This window comes from Triticum dicoccoides, chromosome 3B, assembly GCF_002162155.2.
Source record: "Triticum dicoccoides isolate Atlit2015 ecotype Zavitan chromosome 3B, WEW_v2.0, whole genome shotgun sequence".
NCBI classification, from domain to species: domain Eukaryota; kingdom Viridiplantae; phylum Streptophyta; class Magnoliopsida; order Poales; family Poaceae; genus Triticum; species Triticum dicoccoides.
Genome location: NC_041385.1, coordinates 118,841,593 through 118,865,147, shown reverse-complemented (window position 1 = coordinate 118,865,147; position 23,555 = coordinate 118,841,593). Strand labels below are relative to the sequence as shown.

General features: G+C 42.3%; 1 protein-coding gene across 1 annotated transcript; it reads left to right on the top strand.

Annotated features, from left to right (window-relative positions):
* Positions 1–17,171: 17,171 nt before the first annotated feature.
* On the top strand, positions 17,172–18,567 carry LOC119280953 (momilactone A synthase-like). Its single transcript, XM_037561624.1, has 3 exons — positions 17,172–17,290; positions 17,416–17,941; positions 18,180–18,567. The coding sequence occupies exons 1-3, from the start codon at positions 17,187–17,189 to the stop codon at positions 18,462–18,464; spliced, it is 915 nt and encodes a 304-aa protein (XP_037417521.1). The 5' UTR covers positions 17,172–17,186; the 3' UTR covers positions 18,465–18,567.
* Positions 18,568–23,555: the final 4,988 nt, after the last annotated feature.

Sequence of the window (23,555 nt, the reverse complement as noted above, 5' to 3'; positions counted from 1 at the left end):
TCCTTTTCTTTATCGGGGGGGCTGATCTGGAGTCCGTTCTGGGCTACCGAGGGGGGATTCCATGTCGTCGTCATCATCAACCATCCTCCATCACCAATTTCATGATGCTCACCACCGGGAGTGAGTAATTCCCTCATAGGTTTGTTGGACAGTGATGGATTGTATGAGATTATCATGCAATCAAGTTAGTTTTGTTAGGGCTTGATCCCTAGTATCCATTGTGTTCTGAGATTGATATTGATATGACTTTGCTATGCTTAATGTTGTCACTAGGGCCCGAGTGCCATGATTTCAGATCTGAACCCTTTATGTTTTCACGAATATATTTGTGTTCTTGATCCTATATTGCAAGTTGTATGCACCCATTACGCGTTATGATCCGCATACCCCGAGGTGACAATAATTGGGATTCTTTGCGATGATTACCATAGTTTGAGGAGTTCATGTATTCACTATGTGTAATGCTTTGTTCCGATTCTCTATTAAAAGGACGCCTTAATATCCCTTAGATTTCCTTATGGACCCCGCTGCCATGGGAGGGTAGGACAAAATAAGGAATGTAAGTTCTTATCGCAAGCATGTATGACTATATACGGAATACATGTCTACATTACATTGATGAATTGGAGTTAGTTCTGTGTCGCCCTAGGTTGTGACTATTATATGATGAATGTCATCCAACATATATTATCCATCACTGATCTAATGCCTACAAGCTTTTCGCATATTGATCTTTACTAAATTACTATTGCTGCCATTGTTACAATCACTATAAAGCTGCTATTGTTACTGCTATCATTACTATTGCTACTTTACCACTGCTATCAAATTATCACACTATTCTAATGATCACTCGACTTTAGATATTTAGTTCTCCGGGTGTGGTTGAATTGACAACTCAACTGCTAATACTTGCAAATATTCCCTGACTCCCCTTGTATCGAATCAATAAATTTGGGTTGAATACTCTACCCTCAAAAACTGTTGCGATCCCTATACTTGTGGGCTACCAAGCCCATGTATGTTTAAATATTTTGAAATAACAAAATGTATTTTGTAATCCAGTTTCAAAATATTCCGTCTGCTATGATTTTTTCACGTATGTTGAAAGAAGTCCATGCAAATTCCCAAAGTTGTTTGAACAAAGGAACATGGTTGTGGAAGAACTTTTTAAAATGATGTTTATAAATGGTCACGTGTGCAAAATAAATTATGTAAATCATGCAAGCAACTGTAAACAGAATGTTCACACAAGCTTGAAAGTTGTTAGATTGAAATAAATTGTGAAACATGTTTCACCATCCACAAAATATGTTCATTTAAATCAAATAAGAGATCATGTATCATGTTAGAAATTTTTATGAGACAAAGATGACAAATTTTCTTCCGTTTAAGTTTACTATGACAAAAGGTAACATGAAAAAATGTTACACATCCACGTTTGTAAAATTACATCACTTAGATTATATCCCTATATCTATATCAATATGTATATACCATTTAAAAAAGAATGTAAGATTTCATGTTTCACCTTTTTTCCCACTACCCCTTTGTCCAACCTTCCACGTATGATAATCAATCACCTTAATTTACTTACCTTTTGAACAAATTCCTTTTTAATTTACTTATCAAACTTCTCCTCAAAATATAAGATAAGTTAAGGGCGGGATTTGATAAACATTTATGTACACAATCATATTAATATGGCCAGATAAATCAAAAGCTAATGTACTGGAATATTTATATCCTGTTGCTATGCATAGGCATTGTCCTAGTACTGATAAAACGCTTTTAAAACTACAAAAAAAGGGTAAAACTGCATATGGCAAAATGATAAATTTTGAAAAGAGTACACATCCTTTTATAATAATTATTAAACAAAGTACATAACAAATGCGACCACTAAGCATTGCAAGATACGAAATAAATACCTACGAGTAAATCTACTCCTTCCGCAGCAACGCTTCCTGGTAGGGGTGAGCGTCCTTGCACCATCGTTGCCACGTCCAGCCGGAGATAGACTAGAGGAGGATTTTCATCCTGGTTTCTGAGACTAGCTAATGTCTTAAATAGTGGGCTATGCCATTAGCGGCAACTTGTCACAAGCTATGAAAGGCTATAGCGTAGTTAAGTCGCATTTCGTGTTTTCCTTAAATCATGAAAATTTAAAAAGATAAGTATATAATCAGGGATCATATATCATATATCACATATAGTTGAAATATGCACATGTTCGAACATCAGAACCCGAGCACCAATCAGGTTTCCTAATTCAATAACCAAGACGGGTATCAATGAATCATATATATCAAAAACAAGAACAAAGAACAAAGCAGAAGGATGGTATTGTATAGCAGCTAAGTGGGCTAAATGACTCCAAAATTAACGCTATGGCAGGAAATAGTGAGATATTAGTGAGTAGTGCATTTTGGAGACTAAGCTCCATGGAGACCTTAATTTTTAAATTTTCAAAATTCAAACTATTCAGTTTTAAAAAGTTCTCAGAAAAATTATACATGTACACAAGAATGTAATGTGTATGTGTGTAAAATTCAGGATGAAACACCTTGAAATGCAAGCTGCGAAAAGTAAATAAAATCACATAATTTGAGGATGAACAATACATATGCTAAAAACATCCAGATTTGTCTTTTTGGTGTAGCTGTCATTTTGACGTATTTTGACCTAAATTTTTGAAAGATGTACATGATGTCTCTTGGTATATGTCTATATTTCCGGAAAAAATTAAACTAAAAACTTTGAATTTTAAAGTTTTCAAACTAAGGCCACCATAGAGGTGGGTCTCAATTTGATATTTATGTCTATTAGCATCATTTTTTTAGCAAACACAGTAGGGTAAAAACCCTGGTGTAACTCTGTTTTTTCATAAATAGAATGGTGAAGTATTTACAATGAAATGTACAACGTCCTGAGGACATAACTTAAAATGTTTATAATGTATCAAACCAGTCCTGCATTCCCTCCTTGAGGCTTGGCTTGCTCTTGTGAATGATCATACTAAAATGCTCTTTGAAGCATGTGATAGAGTAAACAATGTCCTTTTGTTTATGATTAAAGGTGATGTCATTCCTATGCTTCCAGAGGATCCAACACCCTCCCATCAAGATTTCCTTGTAGAATGATATTATGTATCTTTCCCTACCATCCAGTAGCATATCACTGCTATTCAGATCACTATTCCATTCCTAGCGTCATCCAGAAATTTTGACTGAAAACACATGAGAAAAATAGGTGAATGTATTCCTTCATTGGTTCTTCATCACACAAGACACAAGTAGTATTCTTAATATAGAAAAATTTCCTGGTCAGAAGATTCCTTCTGTTTAGTCTGTCTTGTAGTAATAACCGGAATAAAAATTTATATTTTGGTAGGAAGATTTCCAAATCCATTGGAAAGGTTTTGCAGCATCTGGTGGGTTCCCAATTAGCTCCAGGTAAATTCTTCTATTGGAGTATTCCCAAGTGCTATTAGCGTCATTATTAATTCAGTGTTAAAAGTGCATAGCCTTAGCTAGAGGGTTCTCCAAAAGCTATAGCAGGGCTATAGCCAGCTATTTAAAACTTTAAGACTAGCCAATAAAGACAAGCATAATAGAAAGTAGGCAACGTCTTCAATAAGATAATGTCGAGCCCGACTAACAAAAGTTAGGACAAGAACTCCATGCCGACACTAGCAGATTGGTGGCTCCCCTTTTTTTTGACAGTTGCTTCCCATCTTGTGATGTGCATAAAACTCTCTTTTGATTAACTAAAGAAATATGACAAAGCTTAATTAATGATTTTTGTACTATGGCTTAAGATGGATGGAAAACACAGGAAAAGAAATACACATGCGTAGAACGTTCTGAAAACCAACCAATACCAAAGAAAGATTCCACCTTATTGGGCCGACATATCCTACCACTCGCTTGAGGAGAGATGGATCTCCGCCCCGCCAAGAGAGAGCCATAGCCCTAGCGCTATCCGTCGGCTGCATGCCTAGCTTTTTCTTGGGAGCAACTAATCAACGAGTACCTCTAAAAAACTAATTAGCATGTACTCCTTTAGGAGCCCCCGCAAGATTCACTTTTGGTGGGCTGTGAGCACACCACTTGGCGCACTCCCAGCTGCCGCCATGTATCGCGCTCCAGTCGCGTCCTCCAAAATTTTTCTTTTTTTGTACTCGTCTGTGGCGTTTATATGATTTTTGAAAAAAAATTGGCTTTTCGGTTTTCTCCCTATTTTCTTAGGTTTTGGACAAAAAATGATTTTTTTTTCAAAAAACGCGTTATGTTTTCTTCCGCGAGAGACACAGATTTGCTTCTCGTGGAGGCATGGAAATGCTTCCACGATGTCTCTCAAAAAGGAAAAAATGTGTCATTTCTTTTTCTTTTCGTGAGAGGCACAGTCGTGCCTCTCAAAAGGTAAAATAACATGTCTTCTATTTTTCCTCCACAAGAGGCACAGTTTTACTTCTCGTGGAGGTATGGATTTGCTTTTGCAAGATGCACAATCGTGCCTCTCGAAAAAGGAAAAAAATATGTTTTCTTTTTTTCTTTGCGCGAGAGGTCCAAATTTACTTATCATGGAGGCACGAATTTGCTCCCGCGAGAGGCACAGTCGTGCCTCTCAGAAAAAAAGGAAAATATGTTTTTTCCTTTTTTTCCACGAGAGGCACAGATTTGCATCTTGTAGGGGCACAGATTTGCTTCCACGAGATGCACGGTTCTGCCTCCTCAGAAAGGGAGAAAAAACATGCTCCCGTTTCTATTTTTGTTTGTTTTTTCAAGAAAAGAGTTCATCAAAATATATTAACATGGGATCTAGTTTTGAGATCTTGACCGAGGAAGCCAACAGTGAAAACGATTCGAGATTTGGACGCACGGTTTAAGAGATAAAACGGGGAGATGGGAGTGACCTTTGCAAAGAGTATTCCTTAATTAGTGATTTCCCTTTTGCCCCCAATGTTAGGTTTGTCCCATCGACGTCCAAATAAAACTTCGATCGGTGTGTGAGTTAACTGGGTTGGCCCAACAGCTGCACACCATATTATAAAATGGGGGCCACATATGTTTAATTATTTTGAAATAACAAAATGTATTTTGTAATCCAGTTCAAACTATTTTGTCTACTATGATTTTTTTCACGTACGTTGAAAAGAAGTCCATGCAAATTCCGAAATTTGTTTGGACAAAGAAACATGGTTGTGAAATAACTTTTTAAAATGATGTTTATAAATGGTCATGTGTGCCGAATAAATTATATAAATCATGCAAGCAAATGTTAAACAGAATGTTCACACAAGCTTTAAACTTGTTAGATTAAAACAAATTGTGAAATATGTTTCACCATCCATAGAATATGTTCTTTTAAATCAAATAAGTGATCATGTATCATGTTAGAAATGTTTATGAGACAAAGATGACAAATTATTTTTTTGTTTAAGTTTGCTATGATAAAAGGTAACTAAAAAAAATATTACACATCCATTTTTGTAAAATTACATCACTTAGGTTATATCTCTATCTCTATATAAATATGTATATACTACTTAAAAAGAATGTAAGGTTTCATGTTTCAGCTTTTTTCCCACTACCCCTTTGTCCAACCTTCCCCGAATGGTAATCAATAACCTTAATTTACCGACCTTCTGAAAAAAATCCACTTTAATTTACTTATCAAACTTCTCATCAAAATATAAGATAAATCAAGGGCAGGATTTGATGAACATTTATTTACACAATCAAATTAATATGGCCGGATAAATCACAAGATAATGTACTGGAATATTTATATCCTATTGCTATGCACGAGCATTGTCCTAGTACCAATAAAACACTTTTAAAACTACATAAAAAAGGTTCAACTACATATAACAAAAATATATATTTTGAAAAGAGTAGACATCCATTCTTAATAACTAATAAACAAAGTACATAACAAATGCAACCACTATTGAACCATTGCAAGATAAGAAATAAATACCTATGAGTAAATCTACTTCTTCCGCAGCAACGCTTTCAGGAAGGGGTGAACGTCCGTGCACCATTGTCACCAAGTCTAGCCGGAGAGGGGCTAGAGAAGGATTTTCATCCTGGTTTTTGAGACTAGCCAATGTTCTAAATAGCGGGCTATGCCATTTAGCGGCAGCTCTCTCACAAGCTATGAAAAGCTATAGCGGAGCTAAGTCCCATTTAGTGTTTCCTTAAATCATGAAAAATTGAAAAGATGAGTATATAATCAAGCATCATATATGATATATCACATATATTTGAAATACACACATGTTCGAACATCAGAACCCGGCACCAATCAGGTGCCCCAATTCAATAACCAAGATGGGTATCAATGCATCATATATATCAGAGACAAGAACATATAACAAAGCAGGAGGATGGTTTTGTATAGCGGCTAAGTGGGCTAAATGAATCCAAATCTAACGCTATGGTGGGAAATAATGAGCTATTAGTGAGTAGTTTATTTTGGAGACCGAGCACCATGGAGGCTGAAATTTTCAAAATTCAAACTATTCAGTTTTAAAAAATTCTGAGAAAAATTATACATGGTCACAAGAATGTACTCCCTCCGTTCCTAAATATAAGTCTTTATAGAGATTTTAATATGAATTACAAACAGATGTATATAGACTTAGTTTAGAGTGTAGATTCACTTATTTTGCTCCACATGTAGTCCATATTAGAATCTGTAGAAAAGACTTATATTTAGGAACGGAAGGAGTAATGTGTATGTTTATAAAATTTCAGGATGAAACACCTTGAATTACAAGCTACAAAAAGTAAACAAAAACACGTAATTTGACGAGAACAGTATATATGCTAAAAAGGTCCAGATTTGTCTTTTTGGTGTAGATCTCATTTTGACATATTTTGACCTAAAAAATTAGAAAGATGTATGTGATGTCCCTAGATATATGTCTATTTTTCAGAATTTTTTTAAATTGGAAAGTTTGAATTTTGAAGTTTTCAAACTAAGGCACCATGGAGCTCAGTCTCCATTTGACATTTAGTGCTATTAGCGTCATTTTTTTAGAAAAAATAGTAGGGTAAAAATCCTACTGTAACTTTGTTTTTCATTAATAGAATCGTGAATTATTTACAATGAATTGTACATCATTCTGAGGACATAACTTAAAATGTTAAAAATGTATCTAACCAGTCATGCATTCCCTCCTTGAGGCTTGTCCTACTCTTGTGAATGATCATACCAAAATGCTCTTTGAAGCATGTGATATAATAAACAATGTCCTTTTGTTTATGATCAAAGGTGATGCCTTTACTATACTTCCAGAGGCTCCAACACCCCGCCATCAAGATTTCCTTGTAGAATGATATTCCGTATCTTTCTCTACCATCCAGTAGCATATCACTGATATTCAGATCAGTATTCCATTCCATTCCAAGTGTCATTCAGAAATTTTTACTGAAAACACATGAGAAAAATATGTGAATGTATTCCTACATTGGTTCTTCATCACACAGGACACAACAAGTATTCTCAATATAGAAAATTTTCCTGTTCAGAATATTCCTTGTGTTTAGTATGTCTTGCTGTAATAACCAGAAGAAAATTTTATGTTTTGGTAGACAAGAAGATTTCCAAATCCATTGGAAAGGTTTTGCAGCATCTGGTGGGTTCCCAATTAGCTCCAGGTAAATTCTTCTGTTGGATTATTCCCAAGTGCTATTAGCGTCATTATTAATTTAGTGCTAAAAGTGCATACCCTTAGCAAGAGAGTTCTCCAAAAGCTACGACAGGTCCATAGCCAGTTATTTAAAACTCTAAGACTAGCCAATAAAGACAAGCATAATAGCAAGTAGGCATCGTCTTCAATAAGATAATGTCGAGCCCGACTAACAAGTCAGGACAAAAACTCCATGCCGCCACTAGCAGATTGGTGGTTTCCCATCTTTTTTTGTGATGGTGGCTTCCCATCTTGTGATGTGCATAAAACTCTCTTTTTCTTAATTAGCGAAATACATAACAAATGCAACCACTATTGAACCATTGCAAGATACAAAATAAATACCTATGAGTAAATCTACTTCTTCCACAGCAGCGCTTTCAGGAAGGGGTGAATGTCCTTGCACCATCGTGGCCACGTCTAGCCGGAGACGGACTGGAGAAGGATTTCATCCTAGTTTTTGAGACTAGCCAATGTTAAATAGCGGGCTATGCCATTTAGTGGCAGCTCTCTACAAGCTATGAAAAGGTATAGCGGAGCTAAGTCCCATTTCGTGTTTTCCTTAAATCATGATAATTTGAAAAGACAAGTATATAATCAAGCATCATATATGATATATCACATATATTTGAAATACACACATGTTCGAACATCAGAATCCGAGCACCAATCAGGTGTCCTAATTCAATAACCAAGATGGCTATCAATGCATCATATATATCAGAAACAAGAACAAAGAACGATGCAGAAGGATGGTTTTGTATAGCGGTTAAGTGGGCTAAATATATCCAAATTTAACGCTATGGCGGGAAATAGTGAGCTATTAGTGAGTAGTGCATTTTGGAGACCGAGCTCCATGGAGGCCTTAATTTTGAAATTTTCAAAATTCAAACTATTCAGTTTTAAAAAATTCTCAGAAAAATTATACATGTACACAAGAATGTAATGTGTATGTGTGTAAAATTTCAGATGAAACACCTTGAATTGCAAGCTGCAAAAAGTAAACAAAATCACGTAATTTGAGGATGAACAGTACATATGCTAAAAAGGTCCAAATTTGTCTTTTTGGTGTAGCTCTCATTTTGACATATTTTGACCTACAATTTTAGAAAGATGTACATGATGTCTCTTGGTATATGTCTATTTTTCAAAAAAAAACTGAAAAGTTTGAATTTTGAAGTTTTCAAACTAAGACCACCATGGAGCTCGGTCTCCACTTGACATTTACGGCTATTAGCGTCATTTTTTAGCAAACATAGTAGGGCAAAAACCCTACTCTGGTTTTCATTAATAGAATGGTGAAGTATTTACAATGAATTGTACAACATGTTGAGGACATAACTTTAAATGTTTACATTGTGTCTAACCAGTCCTACATTCCTTCTTTGAGGCTTGGCTTGCTCTTGTAAATGGTCATACCAAAATGCTCTTTGAAGCGGGTGATACAGTAAACAATGTCATTTAGTTTATGATCAAAGGTGATGCCATTCCTATGCTTCCAGAGGCTCCAACACCCTGCCATCAAGGTTTCGTTGTAGAATAATATTTCATATCTTTCTCTACCATCCAGTAGCTTATCACTGATATTCAGATCAGTATTCCATTCGATTCCTAATTTTGACTGAAATCACATGAGAAAAATAGGTGAATGTATTCCTCCATTGCTTCTTCATCACACATGACACAACTAGTATTCTCAATATAGAAAATTTCCTGGTCTTAAGATTCATTGTGTTTAGTTTGTCTTGCAGTAATAACTAGAAGAAAAATTTATGTTTTATTAGACAGGAAGATTTCCAAATCCATTGGAAAGGTTTTGCAGCATCTGGTGGGTTCCTAATTAGCTCCAGGTAAATTCTTCTGTTGGAGTATTCCCAAGTGCTATTAGCGTCATTATTAATTTAGTTTTAAAAGTGCATAGCCTTAGGGAGAGAGTTCTCCAAAAGCTGATGTAGCCAGCTATTTAAAGCTTCAAGACTAGTCAATAAAGACAAGCATAATAGCAAGTAGGCAACGTCTTTAATAAGATAATGTCAAGCCCGACTGACAAAAGTCAGGACAAGAAATCCATGCCGGCACTAGCAGATTGGTGGATTCCCATCTTATTTTTCTGACAGTGGCTTCCCATCTTGTGATGTGCATAAAACTCTCTCTTGCTTAATTAACGTAGTACGGCAATGCTTAATTAATGATTTTTGTACGATGGCTTAAGATGGATGGATACATAAAGAACCTTGCTACACTTCACCCGCAAAAAAAAAGAACCTTGTGAGGTTAAAATTATGAGTTTATGTCACCATTTGATGGCCTTCGTCAAGATGATCGAAATAAATATGAAGATGGACCAAAAAGGAGCTCAAGTGCAAAAGATATGACAATTTCGGAGATACCCGTGTTGACACCGGATTAAAGAATGGCATGGAACCTAATTAAGATGACCTCTGATGGAAAAAGTTAAAACTGCAAAGTTCTTCGTCTCGTCGAAACGGACGATTTTGATATAAAGATCGTCTCCATCCGAGGTCGTACGCAAAAGTTATAGGCAAAACCGTGCGCTGCACCAATGTTGGCCGGATCATCCGGGCCGGAGTCCGGATCATCCGGGTAATTGAAGCACTAAGATTCCAGAAGGTTGGCGCTGAAGCCGGATGGTCTGGGTCAACTCCCGGATGATCCGGGTAAAGGCCGGACAGTCCGGGCAATCGTCCGGACGTCCGGACAAGTTTTTCTGGTGCAGATGTTAGAAAACATCCCGAAACTCCCTCGAGATGACCTCAGATCAAAAAGTGTTCAACAGAAAAGTTGTGCGTCTCGTCGAGGCGGTTGATTTTCATATAACAATCATCTTAATCCGAGTCCGTATGCAAAAGTTACAGCCCGATTAGTGGACTGCTGTCAGAAATCTGGGCTTGGCCGGATCATCCGGGCCTAGAGCCGGACATCCGGGCCGGAGGTCGTAAGAAGTCCGAATTTGGTTAGATTTTGATGATTTGGACGGCAAGGCAAGTCCTTTTCTTGTACGGAAAGTCCATCCGCTTCTTATATAGACAAGAGGTGACGGCCGATTGAACAACACACAATCGAACAAATCAATCTATCATCTTTTACCTTTATCTTTATCTCTCTCCCTTGTTCTTCTTCTTCCTCGTTCTTCGTTCGTTCTTCTTGTTGCAGGGCGGCGATCCACGAGGCCCTAGGGGCGGTCAGGCTGACCTAGGGCAGCCCATAGCCGCCGCGCGCCCTGACGGGGTCCCTCCCGGGAGTGTGGGGTTTCGGGTCTACAAAAGCGCCCGCCGGATTGCCTGCGTACCGCGCTTTCGGACGGGTCTCCTTCGACGTGAGCTGCGGTGCATCACCCCCAGCATCGAGGGTACACGGTGACGTGTTCGTGTGCGAACACACTTTTTGGCGACTCCGCTAGGGAAGAAGCTTTGAACGGTCTCCAGCCCGTTCTTGCTACGAAGAGATCATCATCAAGTTGCTGCAATCTACAAAGGTAATATGAATACCCAATTCCCCTTTGTAGATGCAAATAATCCATATGTTGTTGCTAGATCACCTATTGAGCATAATGTATCGGCTAGCCCTAATTTTATCAATCATGCATCTAATTATGTGCAAGGGCCGATGCAAAACAATCTTCATGTTTCAAATTCTTACAAATTTAGCAACATGCAACATATGTATCCCAACTCCCATGCATCGGCAACCCCACAAATTCATATGCCGATGAGCAACATGATGAGTTTGATTAATCAATTTGAAACACCCCAAGTTAGAATTTCCAATGCCATACAAGAAAGTGTTTCACCCTTTTATTCATCGGCAGCTAATGCGCAATATAGTAATCCAACCATGCCGATGAATGAGAGAATTGGTCATGCTACTAATGGCTATTTGGCGAGTTACTCTCAACCGTCATATGCAACACCTCATGTTAGTAATTCTTCGGCACCATACACAACTGTAGATGCTCATAATTCGGCTTCACACCTTCCTGGTTATAGCCGAATGAATGTAAATTTTACAGGAGCGGTTGTGCCCAACATTGTAGAAGATGAGGTAGTGGTGGCTGCATTGAAGAGTTTAGCTCAAAATAAGAGAATTAGTGATCTTTGCCTTGAACAACATGAAAAGGGGTTATTTCCTGATTATGCCGCAATAAAAGCTAGAGTTTTGCAAGAAGATGAATCTTTGCCAATTGATAAAATTGGCGAGCAAAAGTATGGTCTTACAACACTGCATATGCCTTCACCTAGTACTACATCATATTATACACCCGCTACACAATTGCAAAATTTCGGCAACACCCGTGTGTCATTGCCGAAAGAATCTAAAAGCATTGGGGGGCAATCATATCCGGAGTGGGCTGAAATTAAGAAAAAGCTTAAAGCTAATTTTGCCGCTCGCCGTCAAAAAGAAATAGAAAAAGAATTGGCTCAGATAAAAGAAGCATTGCCAATTGGTACTATCAATGAAAAGAAGGATGATTCGAAACATGAAAGTGCTTCGGTTGAAAAAGCCGAAGCAAGTAGCATATATTCTGAATCCATCAAATCCAACGAGGCAAGCATTATTGAGAAAGGGCATGGCAAGCATAGGAAAACAACGGTGCTTGATTTTTTCTGAAGTTAATGGAACCTACTTCCTGCCCTATGAGTTCCGTGCCGTAGAAATTGACAAGCTTCAAGGACAAGAACAAGTAGCCGAACAAAGTTCGGCCAGCAAAAATCTTCAAAGCAATGATGCACGGATTCAAGAAAAAGATGATGACAAGGTGTTGGGGAGCCATCCAAAGATGGAGCGAGATGTTCTTTAAATGGCACCACTATCATGCTCTCCCAACATATTTGAAGAGGTATGCATAGCGAGTAATTTACCTATTTTCAGATTTGGTCGCAACTTCATTACTGATGCATTTATAAGAAATATTCTCATAAGTAATTTTGAAAGACCAATGAAGAAGGGTAATTTACTTGTTAGTAGTAAAATTGTTATGGAACATATCGGTCAACCCATTGCGCCATTTATAAAGACCGATAATGACTTATTGTTACAACCAAAGCTTTTCCTGTTGCTTTCTCTAAAGTTCATATCTAGTTGGGTAGCTTTGCTTATTTTTTACTTGGCTTACACTTGGTCTCAACTGAGACATGTATGTTCTAAATATCTTCGTTTCAGAAATTTAAAGCCAAGGTTAAATTCTATTGAGAAAACTGATGCTAATATAATATCTTATCCAAAGACATCGGAGATAGAGTGGAAAACACAATGCATAGCCGAATGGGGAGATTCCAAATCTGAACCATTCGTTTGCTTAACTCCAAAGCCGTTCTCACAACAAGATCGGCTAGAAAACAAAAGGTATACCTTTGATTCAAACATGTGTGATCAAATCTTTGATTTGTTGTTGAAAAATAATTACATTAGAATTCTTGATCACCATGTTAAGCCATCAATTCAAGGACGAATGTATTGTAGGTTGCATCATTCGTTCAAACATAATTTTGAGGATTGCAATATGTTTCGTCAAATAGTTAAATCGGCCATTGATAAAGGACGATTGAAATTTGTTGAGACACCAAGAGATGACCAGTCTATTCCGATTGGTCCCGATGGCAGAAAGTTTTTGCATCGGCTGCTTCAAGCCGATCCATTTAAAGAGAAGTTAAAAATAGCAGGTGATGGGATCGAGCTTTCAAGTAAAGAATTTGTTGAAGAGCATAATGAACATAACTTTGAGGGCAAAAATTTCATCGAAGCTACAATGGAGACGCCAAGGACTGGGGGGCAGCAAGCAAATCCAATGATCGATGGAAGCAAACCAAAAGAAAACAAAAGCCAAAATAAGCGCAAGTGTAAGAGATCAAAAATCACATTCGCTGAACTATTGGATAAATATCAAAAGAAGAGTGAAGAGAAGAATGCTTATCGGTCAAATCATGCAAAGAAAGCAAGATCACCCCAAGGCGCAAATATGAGGATTGGTATTGGCAAAGTAATAATTTTAATGCAACATATTCATATCCTTATTTTGGGCCGCAAATGCCAATGCCGTGGATGCCTCCCTATGCTCATATAGATACATATTCATCATGGGACAGGTATGATACAAGGGCACATTCTCCATCTTATTCTAGACCATCTCACCAATACTATGCAGCTCCAAGGAGATCAACATTTGAACAACCACGCGTCAAAGACCGTTTCAATCATAAGGAATCGGTCCAGAGCTCAAGGAAGAAGAAAGAGGTGGTCAAACAAGTTTACCGCGTTAAAAGAGATGGTCGTAAAAGTGCTACTTCATATTTGATCTCAAATGAAAAAGAGCCAATGAAAGTGTTGACATTGGCTACTAAAAGCAATGAGATGAAGCAACCAATTATTAAGAGTCAAAGTGCCAAATCTGAAGAAAAGAAGTTGAGAGTGCACAAGGCCAAGAAAGAATTGTCATTGGTCAAAACAGAATCACAGCCGAGATGCCCACTCGGCTTATCGTATTGGCAAAAGAAGGAATTACAAAATTTTAGTGCACAAGAGCTGAGAAAGAGGAATATGGCATGGGTTCCCAAGAAGATCAATCAAGACAAAAATGATGTGCATGCTTCTGTTGCAACAAGTACAATAAAAGTGAAGAAGGAAAATAATGAAAGACACAAACAATTAAGCCGAAGGTGCGCATCACAACATCAAAATCTTCGGTTAGCACATCATCCATTTTCTTCAACAATGCCATTGATGCCTTTGCCATGGAATTCATCCACAGGTATGATCAGTTACCCTCCATGGACTTATTTTGATCCATGGATGCAACATAATTTTCCGTATCATGACAGAGTATTACCAAATCACTATACATTTGGTTAGTTACATTTTTGTTGCTAAGACAAAGGGGACGAAATATTTTATTGCTATTTTATTTGTTTATTTCGGCTATACATGCTTTAATGGATGAATTCTACATGGACCTCATGATAATGGCCGATAATTAACTATCGTCCTAAGAAACTATCCGATCATGGCCGGTGTGAAATTCTAACATCGTCCTTAGTTCAATTGGAACCGAGACAAGGTACATGTTAAGTGATATTAACCTTGTCTCTCTAGTGCTATGGAGATTATGTTTCGACGGTTGAATTCATAACAATGGCCATGGTGTTGGTTTTGTTTATATATCTCCATATGGTGCTGTTATGTGAAGCCTCATGCCTCTTAAAATATTTATTGCACAATAATCAAAGCCGAATATGCAATGTTATTCGGTTTGGAACTTTCGCCATATGTGCTAAACATATTAAGGCTTTTGGTGATTCGTTATGAGTAGTGCAACAAATATCCAAGGGTTATGAATGTTTTGACGAATCACTTGTAGTTTATCTTGAGGTATGCCTAGATGCAAAATTTACCTTGGTTGCTTTAAAATTGTTCATATTTCTAGGCATGACAATTCAAAAGAGTTGGCACAGCAAGCATCCGGCTACTATGTTTCATGGTGTATTGTATTTCATTCAATAGCCGATGCTTAGTCTCGTCAACATAGCTAAGGATGAATCGAAGTCCATCGCTTCGGCCACTAATGATTTTTTATGCAGGCAAAAAGTAAGGATTGAAGATAGTTTATTGTTGATTATTTGCAAAATCCTAGCAAAAGGGTGAGCAATATGGTTTGGAGGATGACCTTGAGATACATATCTATGGGATTGTTAATGAAGTTGAGAAGGTTTCACCCAAGTTTGCATCAAGAATCCGCCTCAAATAAATGGCCGGTATATATTTATCGCTCTAAGCACATGCGACGTGGCCGATGGAGTGTTGACATCGTCCTTAGAACCAACACGGTACAAGTTATTTTTCGGCATACTACTTTTGCCGAAAAACAGGGAGGCATGTGTTGACGCTCAAAAATGGCATTATCGGAAAGAGTGACTTGAGTCTATAATGGAATGAGGTTAAAATTATGAGTTTACGTCACCATTTGATGGCCTTCATCAAGATGATCGAAATAAATATGAAGATGGACCAAAAAGGAGCTCAAGTGCAAAAGATATGACAATTTCGGAGATACCCGTGTTGACACCTGATTAAAGAATGGCATGGAACCTAATTAAGATGACCTCTGATGGAAAAAGTTACAACTGCAAAGTTCTTCGTATCGTCGAAACGGACGATTTTGATATAAAGATCGTCCCCATCCAAGGTCGTATGTAAAAGTTATAGACAAAACCGTGTGCTGCACCAATGTTGGCCGGATCATCCGGGCCGGGGTCCGGATCATCCGGGTAATTGAAGCACTAAGATTCCAGAAGGTTGGCGCTGAAGCCGGATGATCTGGGTCAACTCCCGGATGATCTGGGTAAAGGCCGGACAGTCCGGGCAATCGTCCGGACGTCCGGACAAGTTTTTCTGCTGCAGATGTTAGAAAACAGCCCGAAACTCTCTCGAGATGACCTCAGATCAAAAAGTGTTCAACAGAAAAGTTGTGCGTCTCGTCGAGGCGGTTGATTTTCATATAACAATCATCTTAATCCGAGTTCGTATGCAAAAGTTACAGCCCGATTAGTGGACTGCTGTCAGAAATCTGGGCTTGGCCGGATCATCCGGGCCTAGAGCCGGACATCCGGGCCGGAGGTCGTAAGAAGTCCGAATTTGGTTAGATTTTGATGATTTGGACGGCAAGGCAAGTCCTTTTCTTGTACGGGAAGTCCATCCGCTTTTTATATAGACAAGAGGTGACGGCCGATTGAACAACACACAATCGAACAAATCAATCTATCATCTTTTACCTTTATCTTTATCTCTCTCCCTTGTTCTTCTTCTTCCTCGTTCTTCGTTCGTTCTTCTTGTTGCAGGGCGGCGATCCACGAGGCCCTAGGGGCGGTCAGGCCGACCTAGGGCAGCCCATAGCCGCCGCGCGCCCTGACGGGGTCCCTCCCGGGAGTGTGGGGTTTCGGGTCTACAAAAGTGCCCGCCGGATTACCTGCGTACCGCGCTTCCGGACGGGTCTCCTTCGACGTGAGCTGCGGTGCATCACCCCGGCGTCGAGGGTACACGGTGACGTGTTCGTGTGCGAACACGTACGACAAATGAAGAGGGCCTTCCATCACGTCCGCTGAGTAAAGCATCATCGTTGGATTACCAGTAGTATGGAAATCGGATCCTAGTCTGTCGTGGGTAAATGGCTGGTATTGTTCGTCGTACAAAAAATCGTAATCGTATCTGTAGCAGCGCTCTGAATATGTGATCTACCCGAGCTTAGATGCTGCGCTGATCCATAAACACGCGGCGACAAAGACTATGATTTGGAATTCCTGGTTAGATTTTTCCAAAGCACGCGAGGGGAACGCGACAGTTCCCAAAGACCCAAACGAAAAGACCAAGAACTCAAGGCTAGATCTGTTACCAGCCACTGCCTAGTTGTTCCGAAGCTCGATCGTCTTCGCCACTGCCTTACCCTGTTGGCGAAGAGAAAGATAGCGAGCAGAGGATGTTCAAAGCCGTGCAGCTCGTTCTCAGGGAGACGAGCAGAGTTCATGGGTTGACGGCGTCAGGTTTCGTCAATGGCTTCTCCACGGCTCCGAACTCTCAAAGGTTTGTCTACATCATCTTTCCAGTCTCTCAATGCTGCTGGTACTCTCCGTTGTTGCGCACCGGACAATTTTGTTCGAGTGTATTATCATCTTCTGCGTCATGATATGCTGCCGATATGGGTACAGGTTAGCTGGTAAGGTGGCGGTGATCACCGGCGCCGCGAGCGGCATTGGCAAGGTGACGGCCATGGAGTTCATCAGGAACGGCGCCAAGGTCATCATCGCCGACGTGCAGGACGACCTGGGCCGCTCGGTTGCCGCGGAGGTTGGCCCGGGCGTGGCCTACCTCCGTTGCGACGTATCCGATGAGGCGCAGATCGCCGCGGCAGTGGACCATGCCGTGGAGCGGCATGGACACCTGGACATCCTCTACAGCAACGCTGGCATGTCCGGGTCCGTGACGCGGACCGCCGTGGGCGCCCTCGACCTCGCCGACTTCGACCGCGTGATGGCGGTGAACGCGCGTTCGGCGGTCGCGTGCATCAAGCACGGCGTGCGCGTCATGGCACCGCGCCGCCGCGGCAGCATCCTCTGCACGGCCAGCGTCATGGGCGTGCTCACCTTCGGCGCCCCGGCCCTCGCGTACGCCATCTCTAAGGCCACCGTCATTGCCGCGGTGCGCGCGGCCGCGGGACCTCTGGCGCGGGATGGCGTCTGTGTTTTGATTTTCGGCCGCAAAAAGTGGATTTCGGCCGAATTTCGGCCATCTCAGCCTGAGGCGAAAAGTATATTTAGGCCGAAATTGCTCAAATTTGGCAAATATCGATCAAATTTAAGTCAAATTGCAGTCAAAATTTGGTCAAATTTCAGCCGAATTTTTTGAAAATGGCCGAAATTCGGCCATCTCGGCCTAGGGCGAAAAAAAGCTCAAACCGGAAATCAAAACACAGAATGGCGTGCGGGTGAACGCCATCTCGCCGCACGCCCTCGCGACGCCGCTGACGTTGCGGTCGATGGCAGAGATGTGCCCCGGCATGGACGAGGCGGCGCTGAGGCGGGTGGTGGAGACGGACTGGAGCGAGCTGGACGGGGCCGTGCTGGAAGCGGAGGACGTGGCGAGGGCGGCGCTGTACCTGGCGTCGGACGAGGCCAAGTTCGTCACCGGGCACAACCTGCTCGTCGACGGCGGGTTCACCGCGCACAAGGCTGTCGGCATGCCGTCCGTGGCGCGTTGATCGTGGAGGGATCAGCGAGTGCCTAACGTGCCATGATCGGGCTAGCTCGCGCCCTCGCTAATGACGCTGTAGTGTTCCACACCTCGATTCAGTCTACCAAAGAGAGCACCACCCTAATTTCATTTCATCATTTTTTTTATGAGAAAAATATCATTTCATCAACGTTTTTTTGAGGGGTGAAAAAATCCACATGAAGTGGGATACAAGAAGGGTCATGGGGATTCCCAAACCACACATGGCGTCCCGGATCCTGAGAAAGAGCAAATTTAGCTAGTCTATGGGCCTCATAGTTTGCGGCACAACCCTCGAAACCAAACTTACAATTAAACATAGTAGCATTGAGATTTATTTCGCTAATGATAGCACCACACCGGCCTCTCGCCCCCTTAGAAATGTCTGAGACAACTTGTTTGCCATCCGAGGCAATGATGAACTGTTGCAAGTTGAGGTCCTCTGCCAATGCTAAGGCCTCCCGACATCTAATCGCCTCCAAAACAGTAGGATCGCGGACACCAAAGATGACAAGTGCAGAGCTTCCAAGATAGAACCCTTGGTCATCCCTACAAATAGCAGCTGCGGAGCCTCCACGCTCGAATCTGACCCCTGCGTCAACATGAATTTTTGCATAGCCCATTGGAGGAGCCTTGGGTCTAGCATTAGGCGCCACATGTGATAACAGTCCCTAGACAGCACGCGTATTGCTACTGTCAATGATTTCCAAATCTGATATGTACATGTTTATAAACGCATGTGTGGAATGTGGGCTCTGGAATATGCCTTCATATATTGCCTTCTGTCGTGCCGACCAAATAGCCCACAAAGTTACCACGAGCAATGTGAATTTCTGCTGCGACAGGGATTCTATTAGAGTAAACAGCCATTGTTTGGCTAAGGGTTCAGTAACTTCCATCATTTGCTGCACCATTTCACTGTCACTGAGAGCCCGGGTGCATCTTGAAGCGGCACATTCGATGGGAGAATGCCGCCATGAGTCAGGCGCGCCACAAAGCCCGCAGCTGGCTGAATCTGTCATGTGGCGGTGCATGCGTACGTCATTAGTTGGTAACGAGTGTTTGGAAAGGCGCCACAGGAACATCCTCACCTTGGCCGGAACACTCGTATTCCACAGCCTTTTCCAAGCTTTCTCCTCTGCATTGGAACTAGAAGAGCCCGAGGTTCCCTCCAACCATGCTTATCTCCGTTGTTTCGTCGCTACTAGCATTTTATAAGCTGATTTCACAGTGAACGAGCCATGCTTCGCAAAATGCCAGCACCAAAAGTCGGGAATATTGCGGGTGCAGAGAGGAATCCCCAAAATAACTCGAGCGTCCATTGGCATGAAAGTCGCCTCCACCGTCGCTCTGTTCCACGTTGCGAACGTGTGGTCAATTAGTTCCGAGACCAAAGATGGCGGGTTCTGTACTCTGCTGCCGTACGGACGAAGCATATCATCCCTGGGAAGCCAATTATCACTCTAGATGTGTGTCGTGTTACCATTACCCACCCGCCTTATCAAGCCCTGCTTTAAGATATCTCTTCCTTCAATGATAGCCCTCCATATCTAGCTAGGGTGGCTCCCGAGGCTAGCCTGAAAAATATCAGAATTTGGGAAGTATATGCTTTTTAATAGCCTTGCACTCAAAGCCTCTGGGTTCTATAGCAACCTCCAAGCCTGCCTCGCAAGCATAGCAAGATTGAACAACTCAAAATCTTTGAAACCTAAGCCCCCCATTCCTTTCGGTTGGTTCAAAGTTTGCCAAGAGACCCAATGAGGTTTGCATTTGCCCTCTTTGCTCCCCCACCAGAATTTCCTTATCAACATGTTGAGGTGTTCACACAATCCTCTTGGGAGCTTGAAGCAAGACATGGAAAAAACTGGCACTGCCTGAGCTACAGCTTTAACAAGGACTTCTTTGCCCGCTATTGACATTGTGTTTGCAATCCACCTGTGACGCCCGGGTAATTAAGCTACAGTGATCCTCTGCTAATGATGCCACGTCACCTCGATTACTGTTCCTAATCTCGTGTTAGTTCGTAACTGATTCAAATTCAAATTCAAAATCAACCAAAGAATAAAAGTTTTCGAATATTAAAACTAAAATGTTCGGAGTGAACCAAATATTGCATAGGTAATTATGGTGGAGAAAGCACACCTTTATAAAATGTTTAAACACTCTAAAATGAATAAAATAGTAACAATAAAAATTATTTAAATGCTTTCAAAATGTTAAACAATTTCAAAACTATTTTGCTTCGATGCTAAGTGGTTTGTGGCTGTGGCTTAGCTTGCAACCTCTATTTTCTTGCCACTGTAGTATTTTACTAAAATGAGAAATAAAAGAAAACAAATAAACAGATACTATAAAAGAAAATAAGGTTTAAAAAAATGGAAAGCCCCAGGCCAACTGGGCCATCCGGCCCAACTCCTTCCTGGCCCAACCGGCCTCCCATATCCCCCCACCCTAGGAAACCCTAACCCAACCACCCGCACTCCCCCCCCCCATGCCGTTCCCCCCCTCCCGATCCAATCTGGATCGGGGGCGAGACCCCCACTCGCCCCACCCCGCTCGCTCCCCTCGTTCCCCTCCACCTCGCGCCGCACGCACGCATCGTGCCTGGGGGAAGAGATCCCCGCGCCCGATCCACCCACCGTCGCCGCCCTGAGCCGGACCGACCATCGCCACCGACCGGGACGACCACGCCGGACGCCATCGCCGCTCCTCCCCTGCGTCGCCGCGTCCCCATCCTCCTCCCTAAAGGCTCCACCGAGCCTCGCCGACCCTCGTCTCTGCAACGTCGGTGAGGCACCGTCCTCTCCTCCTCCCGCCCGCGTGCTCGAACCACGGTGCCGCGCACCGCATGCCCCGGTCTTGCTGCTCTTCCTCCTGCCGCACGCGCTCACCACGCGCTCCGGATGACCCCATACCGCGCGCTCACGGCCGCGACCTTCTCCCCGCGCCGCGACTGGACCGACACCCCCTGCACGCGCCCGTGCGCGCCCACCCGTGCCCACGGCCATCGCTGCCGGACGCCCGCGCCCGAGACGGTGCTCTGCCCGCTCCTGCTCACGGCCTCCTCGCCCCGCTCCCTCGACCATCCCACACCCCGTGCCCCTGCTCCACGGCTGCTGCTGCCTCCTCTACCAACTGCACCCCGCCGTGCCGCTACCTCCCCAGGTCGCCGTGGCCTCTCCTGTGCTGCTTCGTCGCCGCCCCGGCCGCCTGGCCGGCGCCGTGGCCACCGGCCTCCCCCTGCACCCCCCCCCTGCCGGGTCCGCCCGCACTGGCGTGCACTCGAACGAACGGGTGCTGGACACCCATTGCGCCCATCTCCACCCAGCACCCATTAGCCCGAACCGCTGTGGCCCCTTTGGCCCAATGACACAGGGGCCCATGCCCCAGAACTTTATTAAAAAAGGAATTAAAAATAAATAAATAGATAATAATTACATTAATTAATCAATAAGTGAATTAATTAAGTTAATCAGTCATGTTTAATTAATCTAATTAACTACTTAGTTTAATTAAATAGTAATTAGTTTAACTAAGACCTAATTAACCTAAACAGTGTATGACAGGTGGGTCCCACTGGACCCACATGTCAGTTTGACCCAGTCAACTCTGTTGACTGCTGACGATAGCATGACATCATGCTGATGTCATTAATTTATTTTCGAATTAATTTAAATAATTAATTAAATACCAGAAATTAATAAAATCTTTAGAAAATCATATCTTTTAATCCGTAACTCGGATTAAAATATTTTCAACATGAAAGTTGCTCAGAACGACGAGACGAATCCGGATACACAGTCCGTTCGTCCGCCACACACCCCTAACCTATCGAACTCGCAACTTTCCCCCTCCGGCTCCTCTGCCAGGAAACACGAAACACCGGGGATATTTTCCCGGATGTTTTCCCCCTTAACCGGTATCACCTCATACCACGTTAGGGCACGCCTAGCATCATTACTTGTCTTGTCATGCATCGATATGCATATGTTTACATGGTATTCATTGTTTCTCCCCCCTCTTCTCTCCGGTAGACTACGAGACCGACGATGCTGATGCCCCAGTTCGACTACCGAGTTGACGACCCCTCTCTCTTGCCAGAGCAACCAGGCAAGCCCCCCCCCCCCTTGATCACCAGATATCGCCTATTCTACTCTATACTGCTTGCATTAGAGTAGTGTAGCATGTTACTGCTTTCCGTTGTACCTATCCTGATGCATAGCCTGTCCTTGCTACTACTGTTGTTACCGTTACCTTCAATCCTACATGCTTAGTATAGAATGCTAGTATTTCCATCGGTGGCCCTACATTCTTGTCCGTCTGCTGTGCTATACTATCGGGCCGTGATCACTCGGGAGGTGATCACGGGTATATACTATATACTTTATACATGATACATGTGGAGACTAAAGTCGGGTCGGCTGGTGGAGCACCCGCGAGTGGATCTGTCAGGACCCCGACTCGATGTCACATCGATCTAGCCGGTAACACCTCATATCACTTTGCGGCCTCACGCACGGTATCCCCACGGGTGTCGCCTTACCTTTGCCCGGGACCGTTTGCGCCTTTTGGCTCACGTATATGATAGTGTCGCTAGCATCCATATGATAAGGAGCCCGGGCTGACATGACTAGTCGTAAACCCAAAGTGGCACAGACTTACAGGGACAGGCATCCATGACCCAGCTTCGAACGTGTCGGTCATCAGCAAGTGGGTCCGGGCTGTAGCACTGGGCTAGCAGGACTCCGGTAAACCGGGCTGTAGCGGGCTAACAGGACTCCGGTACTCAATGCGTGACATTTCCCCGAAGGGACAGACACAGGAACGAAGAAGGACACATGCCGGCCAGCCTAAGTGTTCCAAAGTAGTAGCAAGCTACCATGGCTCAGTGGTAACACTAGGAGACATTTCCCGGTAAGAGAGGCTACTAAAGATAAACAACTAGATAGTCAGATCCCACACATACCAAGCATTTCAATCATACACACAATATGCTCGATATGTGCAAATACAACGAAGCATCACAACATGACTCTACGACACAAGTACTTTATTTAAGGCTCAGGGAGCCATACATAAT